Here is a 13,094-nt window from a genome sequence, read left to right as displayed (position 1 = left end):
TCAGAGACTTGTGCCGGAAATGCTGGAGTCTGGAAGAAAAGTATTGATGACCCGGTAACTCTGAGCTCTGCGAATCATGTCGCGGATCTCTATATTCAGTTCCATTAATTTGGTACAGATTTCAGTCAGGCTCTGGTTGGAGCCCACCAGTGCATAGGTGCCCGTCTGACCCAAGGTTTGGTGCCGGAAGTAAATGTTCAGTAGTGTCTGGACTTCATCGTCAGAGCTACTTCCAAAGATATCATTGGGCCACAAAATCCTGCAAGCAAACCGGAAAAGAATGTGCGTATCATTATGGGTGTATTAGCACAGACGGAAACCAGGTGATAGAGATCTCTACACGGAGAACTGACTCGCACGTGCTTATCAGCCAAAAGCAACTCGCCGGTTTACGCTACTCATTTGTTACTCAGACTCTGGTATCAGGCACTGAGATCACATAAAAGCGCAATTACCTAAAAAAAAAAGAGCTTAAGAAAACTCATTCAAATAAGTGAAAGTGAAGCTGGGCTGAATGTTAGCTGATGCCAGTGACATACACCTGTAAGGAATGAGCTCTATAAAAGGAGCCTCACAGAGTACTTTCAATCTACGCAATGTAATTAAACACCTTAATTGCTGCAGGCATACGTTCGTATATTACTGATTTGATACCGTTGCTTGTGGCACACCCCTGCAAAAGTCAGTAATATCAATGCCCCCATGTAACCTGTTGAAACACATTATTTATGCTGACTCAGCACATTACATTTAGTGTAAAGTTAGGAAGATAATAAATGCATACTTTTGTAATAACATGAAAGTCTAATACGAGCCATGTAGCAAAACTTGCCTGCATTCTCTTATTTGTCGGACGGCTTTAACAAGTTCATTGTTTTTCAAACACTCCAGCATGGACTGAATAGCCGCTTCCGTAGAGTTGAATGTGGGCTCAGATTCTGTCGTCAGAGGCTCAGCTGCGAGGGCAGCAGTAGCATCCTTAAGATTTTTCTTCAACTCACTCAGTTCTCTCGACATATTTAACAGCTGTTCCAAGGAGAAAGATGAGAGATGGGTATTTTCGTTCTCCATAGGCACAAAGGGAGTAGGTGTTTCAAGTCTGTTCTTACTACTACATTGGACGTGCGTACTACGGAAAAGGCCCCACTTTAACTCAAGGACATTTCTTGATCTCTGTGCTCTGTACAATATAGGGAAAACACAAACTACAGGGTTTAAGCTTTGTGATTCCTTTAACTTCATACTGTAGTTTTGGCTTGCTAAAATGCAGAAGCACATCTAAACAATCTTTTATTTTTCACCCCTGCTACTTCTTTCATGTCATAGTGGAACAGTTTATGGAAATGTGTATTTCTCCTAGTAATGATTTTGTTATTTATTTACACAACACATGCAGGATCTGATATGATTAACAGATGGACAGGAATATATAACCCTTTGTCAGCCTGAAAAGTTAATACGGCACAAGACTCCCAAATAATTTATAAGTGAATAGATAATTTCTAAAGATTTGCCTTTTCATGCTCATACATCCTAAAAATAACCACTGTCACATAAACTAACAATGGAGCTTTTTTAAAATAATAGCTTATGGCTCCATCAAAATATGCAAATTTCATGGTAAAACAGCCATTCCTCATATTAGTGTTTCCCATTTCATAAGCCGCATTATTTCTAACAATCTAACAAAACCATAGCTGTGACATACAGTTACAGAAATCAATTATCTTACAAGGAACGCAAAAGATTTCTAAAATTTAGACTGCTCTAAGACTAGGTGCCTACTGTCCTGTCTTCTCTCAAAAGTGATCAGTCCAGTCACATTATGAGCCAGTGTTCAGAACAGTCCCGTAAGATACAATAAGAATTCAAACTCTGTAGTACTACAGCGCATCTGATAAAACAAACCATTTCCCTTTATAGACAATCTCTGAACTACTAGAATTTGTCATAAAATATATTTTTTAAGCTTCACATTTTGTTTTACAGCCACAAGCAAAGTACAGCTTCTTCCCCTCAGTAGTTTAAAATATATACACCTTACCAAAAGAAAAATATATATGGAATGGCAAGTTAAATCTCTCCTTAAATGATGATCATTCAACTCAAAGTCATCGCCTCAAAGATATTTCAAAGTTTTACATATTTTATGCAACTCCTGAAAATAAATTCGACTAACAGTATTGTTCTTGTGAAGTGTTTTTTAAAGTAAGATACATAGATTCATCTAAAAACAAAAGGCTATTTGGGTAAAAAGCGATGGCGTACTGTGTCAAAAATATTTAAAGAAGAAAGCTTGCAAAAATCACAGAATTAAAAAGACTTATGACATGAGGGTATTTAGTTAATTATATTTTTTTAAAGATTTAATACTTTTTGGAAACATTAAACTGATTTTTATTTGTTTATCCACAGAACAAGATCAGGCAGTACACCTGCAGTCAGAATATGAAGCAGTCCTACACTACACACCTTTGCTTGCTCAGGTATGAGAGGATGAAAACCCAACTTTTTTGTCAAAAACTGCTGCTGATGTTTCTAGTATAATGCACATGCAATGGAGACAGTTTATATGGCAGGACATTACAATACATTATTCCAGCAAAACCCTTAATTTTGAATCCATACTAAGATTAATTTAGCAAATTATTTTGTTATTTTCATGCTAACAAGTGCTTCTGGTCTAAGTATCTCCACAAAGCTCAGATAAAATCAGTCATGATCTAGGAAAAGGATATTTTCTGGGTATGTGAAGAAGGCTCATTTTCCCTAAAAATCAAGGCCTCAATTAAAATAAAAATAAATCACTTTTACGGATGTTCACACAGTGTGAGCCCTTGCTATATGTAAGGAGCGTGAGTGAAGTTAAGACTTCATACATCATTCTAGTTCATTACCACTGACTGAAACGACTTTTGAAGACTGAATGTATAAAAGATCCAGTCTCTGAAAGTACAATCTATCACAAAAAATACAGCAACTCGACTATGTTTTAATGTGGATGCTGGTGTATTCAAGGATTCTATCTGCAGACTTATATTTAGGGTGAAACAGAGTAATCTTTGGTGTAAATCCATAGAAAGAAAAATAAGAATATGAAGTAAAGCGATATTTTCGGTGTAAGACTTTGTATTTTGTTACATACCTCTGGCATGGAACTGACTTCATGCACTTGTCCGATGAGTTTACAGTAGGACTGAAAAAGCAACAGCAGCTGGAAGTGCAGTTTATATAATCTCTGACACAGTTCCAATTGCTAAGGGAAGATTTGTAGGAGAAGACATAAATAATAAAGATCAGTGAGCTGGGATAATTTTCATAACTAATAAAACACATTGAGATAGTTCAGTTCTCAAAAACCATTATTTTACTGAAGTATGATCATATACTATTTCAGAAAACAAGTCATGTTCTTTCTTCTGCAGGTAAGTCATATACAACATTGAAAATCAAAATGATGATGGCTAGGTCTCATGTAGCACACGTCAGGATCAATCTCAAAGCAGTTTATATAGGTTAGCTTCACTGTCTCCAGTTTGCAGCTGAAAAGCAGAGGCAGACTATGGGGGAAATTGCTGCATAGAACATAAAACTCTTTAAAACTTCAGAATTGGTCAAAGACCTCTTCTGAGAGGATGGAAATCCAAGAGAGAAGCAGTAAAGTAGTTGATGAAGAGAGACAAAGCTCCTGCCTGCTTCTCTGAGGGGGGAGGAAGAGAGGCAGTAAATCCAGGAGGAAATGCCAGCTCTGCAACTTCAACCTCAGCTCATGGATTTTCCACCATCTTAAAGAAACTATACAACAGATGGATGGAGTTTAACGTGTAAGAGAACATCTGCCTTCTATAATTTATTCTCCAAGATTAAGTAGATAACTTTTCTATGAATATTAACTTGTTTTTTCCAGTGCAATGCACAGCACCACACAAAAGGTGTCAGACACACTGAAGTAGCATGTGATGGGCATGTCTGCCAGAGAAGTGAATATGCTTATGGGCCTGGTGTCTGTGTGTCTGTCAGGAGGGGGAGTCTCAGTTCCACAGATGGATCATGGTGGGGAAGGGAGGAATATTTAATCTTTGGCAAATTATGGGAAGAAGTGAGAATTCTGCAAGTACAAGTCAGGAGGCCTCCTGACCCTTTGGCAGGAAAGCCTTACAGACTTCAAACCGCATTTGATTTCTCGTCTCTTACAGACACAGTGGCCAAGGGTGGGCTCAGTGATCTTTCCATTTGCTTGGAGGAACCAGAGCAGAGTTTCATGCAAAACATGGCAGAAAAGAAGACGAAGAGGCTATTGATGTCTTTGCTTCCTTAAAGCACTTCATACAGGCTTAGCTACCAGCACTTACTTCAGCTATTTGCTGAACTGGGGTCTGTGCAAATGCCAGCACAAATACTAATAAAAAGGACTTTAAAAACATTACAAACATTAATTTGACTGAAGTGTTTATTTACATACGGTTTAATATTTAATTGCCAGGATTTTTATTAATAAGCCAAAATTAGACCCACATCCTTAGCGTTCCAGTTCCCAAAATTTCTGTACCAGCCAGACAAGCTGAGGGGCTGAGGTCAAAAAGCGAAGTTCTTCAGCAAATTTCAGCTGTTTGTCAGGGAGAGGTGGACACCAACTACTCACCTATGAACAGTCACCCAAGGGCACTGCCAAACGTACGGAGAGCCAGTGTCCCTCTGAAGGAGGTTTATGGAGGAGAGCGGGAGCTGGAGCAGAGCACCAAGCCAGCAGGCATCAGGCTGGCCAGATTTGTCCTGCTGAAGGCCAGGCAGACAGGGCTGCTCACACCTCAGTGCTGCTCTGCCATGGCAGCGGAGTTCAGCACTGGAAATTCGTCTGGTCTGAGCTTTGTGCTGTCATGGATAAACTCTTTCTGGTATCTGAGTCAGTATGTTTAATGTTTGTTACTGGTGAGCAGGGTCAGAGTGTTCCTGCCCCAAATGGAAGGGAGGAATCCCACCAGGCCTGATAGGACAGCAAAGACCCACAGGAGCTGAAGGAAGGCCCAGCAGATCCATGGTGGGGAAAAAAGGGAGGAAGAGATGTGCGATCTGCTAGGACAGAACCAAGTTGTGGGCAGGGATAAAACCTATCGGTGGCCGAGAGAATGTAAAGGTAGGGCATGAGGGATGCAGCCTGTTAAATAAACCTGCCCAGAGGCCATTCTCTGTAACTGAGGCCATGGAGCACTGCCAAGCTTGTGTCTGTGTGGCTAACTGTTCTCCTCCAAAAATAAAGAGTGACTGTTTAGATATGGCCTCCTGGAAGTGGGTCTGGCTTCTGTCTTCTCTCCCACCACGCCCGGGCGTGTCAGGGGCTGGCTGGCGCCCCGGCCAGGGAAGGTGCCAACCCCTTCAGCCCTAACGTCAGCACAGGGACACACGCTTGCTCCCTGGTCCTCTGTAATCCACCAGTAGGGACACAGCCCGAGGTTCTCCAGTAGGGATCAAATTCACTCTATTCAAATTTTGGAGAACTGGCAACACTACGTAGGAGTTAAACACACATATACTTGAAGTTGTCAGGGAGTTAAAAATTAATTGAAAACCAGGACACGGCATAACATGATTTAAAAAATAATAAAAATCTCACAATAGCTTGGCATGTAACACATGATTTTTTTTCAGTCCTTGGAGAACAATAATTCAGTTTCACCCTTCTGGCTGCTAACCTGAATGAAGACAAACTGAGGTCAAATTGAAGACTCAAGTTTGACTCACTCAGTATTTAGTCACCATATCAAGCAATGCAATTTTTGTTCTTCCTGAATAAGTATTAGAAACCAATCAACAGTGGTGAAACTATCCATCAACATATAAACAAAACCAATTTGAAACAGAACTGTCAACTACAAATTGTAGTTTTTCATTAGGACAAATTGGAAATTACGCATTTTAAAATAACAAAAAATTTGATCTTGCACTCCACCACATTATATCCATTCAAAGGCTTGCTTTTTTAAATTTTATGTAAATTACCATTTAAAACAGCATATGAAGGTGTCAGAATTTTGGCACAGTATTTTTAGATTACACAAAACACACCTTAGTAATTTATTTTAGTCACTGCATGTAGAACCACATATTCTACAGGAAAATTTTTACGAAAAAAGGAAAACATGCTTAGAGGTAAATCAGTAAAATTGGGGTGTATTAGTCCATCTACAGATGGACAAAGAATATGAAAGAACTTCAACTTACTGCAAGAGATTCCATTTGCTACACAGCAAGCATGGCACAGGAGAAAAGGAAAGGAAAGAAAGTATAGTGTCAGTGTAATGCATGCAATAGGAAGCACAGCCCATCTTTAATAGCATAACTTGTCAGCAGTATTAGCAATGCTTGCCTCAACCTGATAACTGGTTGGAAATATCACATACAACATGCACAGCATTCTTAATAAAATCAAGCTTTAATTCTAATGGTAAATTACAGTCTAAACATCCTCAGTTAGATCTTCAGATTTATTAATTTTGATTTATCCCACTCAGTAGCTCAGGAACTTACAGTGAAATTGTGTTAGAAATCTCTTGAAATAACACTTTTATTTAAATTAGCTTTCTTTTTTATTAAAAAGAGCTCATATTGCAAAGTACTCAAAAATTAGGCAGGGTTTTCAAGTGATAAACAGAACTGAACTTTGTTATTTATAAATATGCTGTTATTTAGAAATACTTCTATTTTTGGACGTAATAGATCTAATTAAATTTCCAGGATAGGGTTTGTGACTGCTCGGTTTATTACTTGGCACATTACAATGGAAACATTTTGCATACAATTTTTAAGTTACAACTATCTTAAGACAAAAAAAATCCATGGAAAGTGCCAGTTTGGTTTCACTACATGGCAATGCCACAAGTTGAGACAGCTTTGTATTCCTTCCTCTCACCAGTAATGATTCACTGATTCGTAATTCTGGAGCTATGAAAATGGCAGTGTAAGTCCTGTTGCAATAGTAATAAAAATTCTAATTGACCTACCTCAGTATTTCAAAGATTAGGGGACTAACTTCTCTCCTCAAAATAGTGTTCCTTGTTTCTTCGCCAAGAGCTAACGTTTGCACTCTGTGTACATTTCTTATTTTATATATATTACATTCTCATGACATTTGAGATGAACAGAGTCATTATGTAAATGCTGTAGCTAACAAACACAATGACATCTGCCCAGTTACAGCCTGATGTCAGTGCATATGCACACAGTGTTAACAAACATTTGGAATTCTTATTAAAATTATATACCTTACTGTTAATACAAAGGCACCAAACACAGAAATGTGAAATAATGCTGACTTTGTATAGCCTAACAATGTACTTCAGTCTGGCTTTTTTTCCACGGGCCTTATTATTAAAAAAAATGTATGAAAACTATTGTCCTAAATCCTGCACTACTCTTCTATAAAAACTAAGCTTTAAGCTCTTACAATGTTTAATTTTATGCCTTTAACATTGCTTGAATAGTTTTTTTCTTTTATTTGGTACTCTTGACAAAACCCCTTTATATCTTGGCTTCCACGCAGTTCACGTAGATTAAGCTTTGTAAAGCTAAATTCAAGATAAGAAGAGGACAAGAGCAGACAGATCACTGTGCTCTAGTAAATCCACAGGTGTGCTGGCTTGTGTTTTTCAAATCTTGTTTGTCTCTAATTTAAGCTGCTCTGAAGTTTAGCATGCCACCAAGTTTCATTTGGACTTTCAAAAACATTGGAATCTACATATAATTTCTAATTTGCCATGGAATTTACTTTAAAGAAGTCGGGGTGGTGGGGAGCAGCCAATAAGTGAATTCCATGGTCTTTTTTTTCCAGAAGATACTGTCTTCTCTGTACTGCTTCCATAACCAGGGCAAGCCAAAAACCAGGGTAAGCCAAAAACGGGGTGGGGAAGGGATTTCACATTACATGAAAAACCCTTCTTCTTCACTGAAAGAAAATATACTGGATAAAAAATCTCCCTAAACTACTGATGCTCAACTCCACATTGCTCTGCAATGCTCATGATTCTAACTTATCTTCCCCACTCTTTTAGCACAAAATGAAATATTCCTTGGAAGTTGAAAAGACATTAATTGTTGGACTAAGTGACCTTTCTTCTAGTCCCCAGCAGTAAGGGCTCAGGTGGAATGATCCTAGCCTTCACTCTCCTCAGGTTCTAGTTTAATTACTATCATAGGGGAAGTGTTGTTTTGGATTAGTTGATAGACACTACACCATTAGTGGTTTTGTCAGCTGAAAATACTGAATGGTTAGAGTATTTGGATCACTTGCATAGTCCCTTATGCAGCTAGTAAATGCTAGACCTAAGAAGGACACAACCCCTAGCAGCAACCCTTTAATTTAGTTTTTTATTGAGACAGAGAATTACTGTTCTGTACTATGAGCAGACCAGGAACATAGCAAAGTAGTAATCTTTAGATCATGGGCCTTCTTTCTTTTTTCAAGGAATCATTTTTACAAACTGAAAAGAGATGAGGGTTACACAATTACTTCTTAAGACATAACACTGATGGCAACACAGTCTTTAGTCATTTACTGGCACAGGAGAGTCCCACCATAACAAAGTAACTGCTGTGTGCAAGGGTTTTTAACTGCAAGTGCATTTTATTAAGGTATTCTATTTGACATTCCAGCAGACAAAAGCTTTTCCCACAATCTAGGAAAGTGTGTGTATATATACAAATTTGTATATAAAAGAGATACAGCATATGATGGGCATTCTTAAATACCCACTGGACTTGAAGGACAGTAGAAACTCTTTTGTCTGGAGAAATCAAAACCACAGCTGTGTTCCTCCTTTAGAACAGTGACTGTTTGGGCCAATTTTACCTCCTTGTCAATCCATGGATCTGTCAAATAACAGTCAGATAACTGATTACTGATTATTAAGAATTTCTAACTTACTGAGACTCACTGTGCCTTGAGCTTTACTGTAACTCAGGTCAACTCCAGATGATTATGGTCCCAAGAGGTACACCTCTCGTCTTACTGGTGGCCGAGAGTAATTGAACCTTTAGCCACAGGGAAACTCATAGCAACAGGTGCATTCTGAATTTTTGGGGCCAATTTTAATGGGGTGCAGCATGCTTTAAATATCCATTAACAGTTTGAGTTTGCAAAGCCCACATCCATTAGCTTACGGTGAGCTTTGGGATGAGCAAGGTTTAAGAAAGGTGTAACACTGACTTTACACTTACAGAGTAAACTGAATGTCTCATTAGGAGATAAAAACTTATTTCAATTAGCAGTGCTAATTGACAAGAAAAATAGGATCTTCCATGTATCTCTTTTCCAGTAAAAAAAAAAAACAAACAAAACCAGTCTTTGACTAGATTAAAAAAACCCCTCATTCAGTAAAGTTGAAGACTGTACTGATAGCTGTACTCATCTAAGACTGTTATACCTGGGCAGACGGCACAATAGTATGTGCAGTTATCTTTTGCCTATAAATCCACTCCTATGTCCTTGAGCCTCTGTTGCTCAACGTAGCATCAAAGCTTACAAATCACAGACACATCCACCTCATGTCATCTGTTGCAACAATAAGGGGCTGAAAGACATTCTGGGACATGACGCTTTTACCCAATTTTCGAAAAGTTGCTAGCTCTAGTAGCTGACCTAGACAACTTCTATTTCAAGCTTCTTTAATGTCAGAATAAGCAATTTTTGCCTTTGCCCATTTTCAGTAATAGTAACAATGGTCAACAAATCATGTGCAATTATTTTGAAATAAGATCTGATTAGAGAAACTGGTGCCAAGTTAGTTACCAGCATCAGCAGGCATTTGTGATGCAACTGTTTGTGCTAAAGTTGAAGAAACTGGAGAAAGTCCAGCGGAGGGCTACAAAAATGATGAGGGGACTGGAGCATCTCTCCTACAAGGCAAGTCTGAGAGACCAGGGGCTCTTTAGCTTGGAGGAGACTGAGGGGACCTTATCAACACCTATAAATATCTAAAGGGTGGGTGTCAAGAGGATGGGGCCAGGCTCTTTTCAGTGGTGCCCAGTGACAAGACAAGGGGCAACAGGCATAAACTGGAGCACAGGAAGTTCTGCCTCAATATGAGGAAAAAATTCTTTTCTCTGAGGATGACAGAGCACTGGAACAGGCTGCCCAGGGAGGTTGTGGAGTCTCCTTCTCTGGAGGTATTCAAAACCCACCTGGACACGATCCTGCGAGACCTGCTGTAGGCGAACCTGCTTTAGCAGGGGGGTTGGACTAGATGATCTCCAGAGGTCCCTTCCAATCCCCACCATTCTGTGAGGTTGTGAATTTGGTCTTACGTCTGCCTTGTCTGCAGAGAGGAGTATTTTCACCTCAAGCTTTTTAACAGGGGAGGAGGTCTAAGAATCTAAGACTTCTGCTTTCTATAGAGCAAGATGTTGCTTTTTTATTTCTTACAGTAATTTCTGGACCTTTTCCAGAAGTAGCCTGGGTTTGTGCTTAGCTAAGCAATTTTTTTATGCCAGAAGTTTTTAGCAGGATTTCAGGCCCTAGTCTAACCCTCAATGAGTTAAGGGGTTTAGGCAGGTTCCCTTGTGACTATCACTGTAAGACAGATTTTTTTTTTCCTAGAATTATTAAATCCTTTAGCCTTTCAGGTTGAGGGAGAAGAGGAGAGGAAAGAGAAGAGGACAAATACTTGCTACTCTAGGAGTAATTTTTCCTTGTCCCTTCCTAACGACAATTCCTCAGTTTCCCTGGGCTCTTCCTCCCATTACACTTTTGTTGAATAAACAGAGTGTTCCTTTGGGAAGAGCTGCTTCAATTGACAGGTGAATGAGAAGGCGAAGAAAAAGAAATGTGCCTGTTGATCAAAGACCTACCATCCTGTCAACTTCCAAGGAATAATGCATTTTGGGATGAAGGAACAATGCTGGGGAGAGACCAGGGATTCCTGCAGGAGTGAGAAACCCTTCTTTTCAGTCTGTTTTGATAAGCAGTAATAATACTAACCCCAGCTTCACAAAACACACATTTATTCTGAGAGAACACCTCATTAAAAAAAACCACACACAAGTGGAATATGACATTTATTAACTTCTAAATGCATTTAGCCCAGCTATGTGAGCTCACATCACAGTTTATTCCTTATCCTCAGCATTCTCTCTCCTCTACTTTTTCAAAAAAAAAGAAACAATGTAGATTATCAGCAAGATGTGTGATCCTCCACCCCATTCTATGGATTCCCAAAGGAGGGATGAAGAGGGTAAGTTAAGCTGTATACAGCAAGATATGTAACACTACAGTCTGAAGTCACTGTTCAGGGTGTTATGCGTCAGTGGGAAGAGAAAGCCCTTGCACGTTCCAATAGTTATGCCTCCCTACATATACTTTATCTCCCTCTCCTGATGCATTTGCAGGAGAGGTAGTAGCATGTATTCCAGGTCTCTCTTTTTTTAAATTTGAGAATAGCTTACTTGTAACTTCCCTGTCCACTATTACAATTACAGAAGAGACAGTATCTTATCTAAAGGCATTGGAAGGTGTCTGTAACTTTTGCTGGTGCCAATACCAGGCAGGGGAAGATTGAACGGTTTTCCCACTACCTGTGATTGCACCCAGAGGATTTATTAGCAAATTATATTTGCTAATAAGGTCAATGAAGCCAAAATGCAGGGGTGGCAAGGATCTGGGATTCTTAGGAAATGGCACCAAAAAAAAAAAATCAAGGGAATTCAAAGACAGGATGACAAATCCATAGAAGTGGGAAAGAGGTTAAGATAAAGCCAGGAGAAAATAAAGCGATTTGGGAGAGAAAACAGACAAACTGAAACCAACATAAGAATAGAACAAGGTATTTGGAAAAAATGGTTACAACAGGCAACTGTGTCTTCTGAAAATGTCATCATTATTGTTTTTAAGTTAAAATACACGGAAAGAGGAGATGTCCCTTTTTTCTATAAGCTGTTGCTGCTTCCTGGTTTTGGCTAATTCTCTCCAGCCCCGTCTTTCTTCCATCCTTCCTTTTTCCTTCAAAAGGAAGAAAACCCACGAAATAATATTTCTCAACTCATTCTACACCACTAAGATACCATCTGTTTCCTATATTTAGTATACCAAGTAATAGGGATGCCAGCTGATGGTGCTGATTTCTGAAAAGACTGATTTCTCAACTGGAATTAACACACCAAATATATATCTATATTTATGTGCATATGTATTATGCACATATGCGCGTACAGCTTTTGTTCAAAAGTGATAAAGAGATATTTTGCTTTAACTATAAATAATTATCTACAGCATAAATTATTTCACGGGCCACTTTACAGTCATTATTTTGTAATTTAAGTGTATTACAACCAGGTAAGTCTTGCTGTTGGGCAGACCCGAGGCTGTAACAGCAGCCATAGATAAAATGGGCGTAATGTGGAAGCACAGTGGACCAGGAGCGATTTTCAGAGACACTGCATGGTGGGAAAATGCTGCTGCAACATCTTTCTAAAAGGGAGAGCCCACACAGGACCCAGGCAGGGTTAGCTCTACTGCCTTGTCTAGACTCGGAAGGCAGAAGTATTGCCTCTGAATACTTCCCTTTTCCTGTGGCCAGGAATGAGACAATACCTTCAAGCCTTAAGTGTGAAAACTGGATTATGCTCAAGCCCATCAGAGAGACAAGGAGGAAGTACAGCAGGCGCTTGTGGGTCTGGGAACAAGATATATCACACATTGCCACTTTATGGGAGAGAAATAATACTGCTTATTCACTACCTTCTCTTCTGAGTCCCCTGGCTGGCAGGTAATAACTCCATCTCGTGAGCCCCCAGCAAATGTTGCTTTGCAGTTTGCAAGCCACTGTTTTCAGAGAGAAATTAAAAGAAGATATGAATAAGGCCTATAGTTTGATTTGAAGGAAGGCAAGAAGTATTTTATTTTCACAGCACAGCATGTAAACAAATAAAATTTTTCAATTGCACTTTTTATTTACACAGGCTGACAATCTGCTTTGACTATAATTTAAACAGTGTAGTCTTGACTTCTGTTAGTGTTTCAATTGCATAAATCAAGAAAATGAATTCATTACTGAATAGGAGAAAGGAGAGACCAGGAATATTAAAGATGCCAATGTTTCTAAAATTAA

At 39.1% G+C, this 13,094-nt stretch overlaps 1 protein-coding gene across 6 annotated transcripts in view; it reads right to left on the bottom strand.

Annotated features, from left to right (window-relative positions):
- Positions 1-13,094, bottom strand: part of FRY (FRY microtubule binding protein) — a 203,075-nt gene continuing 189,981 nt past the window's right edge. For 3 of the 6 annotated variants that reach the window (XM_086481863.1, XM_086481869.1, XM_086481867.1), the window contains 5 exons: positions 12,725-12,808; positions 6,220-6,237; positions 3,146-3,256; positions 833-1,026; positions 1-259 (listed from right to left, as the gene is read on the bottom strand). In XM_086481863.1, the coding sequence (XP_086337989.1) occupies positions 1-259; positions 833-1,026; positions 3,146-3,256; positions 6,220-6,237; positions 12,725-12,808 (666 nt within the window). Of the gene's footprint in view, positions 260-832; positions 1,027-3,145; positions 3,259-6,219; positions 6,238-11,908; positions 11,980-12,048; positions 12,052-12,710; positions 12,809-13,094 lie in introns of all 6 variants that reach the window. The other 3 variants (XM_086481868.1, XM_086481866.1, XM_086481865.1) reach the window with 2 other exon arrangements.

The sequence above is a fragment of the Leptosomus discolor genome, chromosome 1 (genome assembly GCF_034619465.1).
Source record: "Leptosomus discolor isolate bLepDis1 chromosome 1, bLepDis1.hap2, whole genome shotgun sequence".
Classification (NCBI taxonomy): Eukaryota; Metazoa; Chordata; class Aves; order Leptosomiformes; family Leptosomidae; genus Leptosomus; species Leptosomus discolor.
Note: the sequence above shows the minus strand (reverse complement) of the source record. Positions and strands in the feature narration are given on the sequence as shown.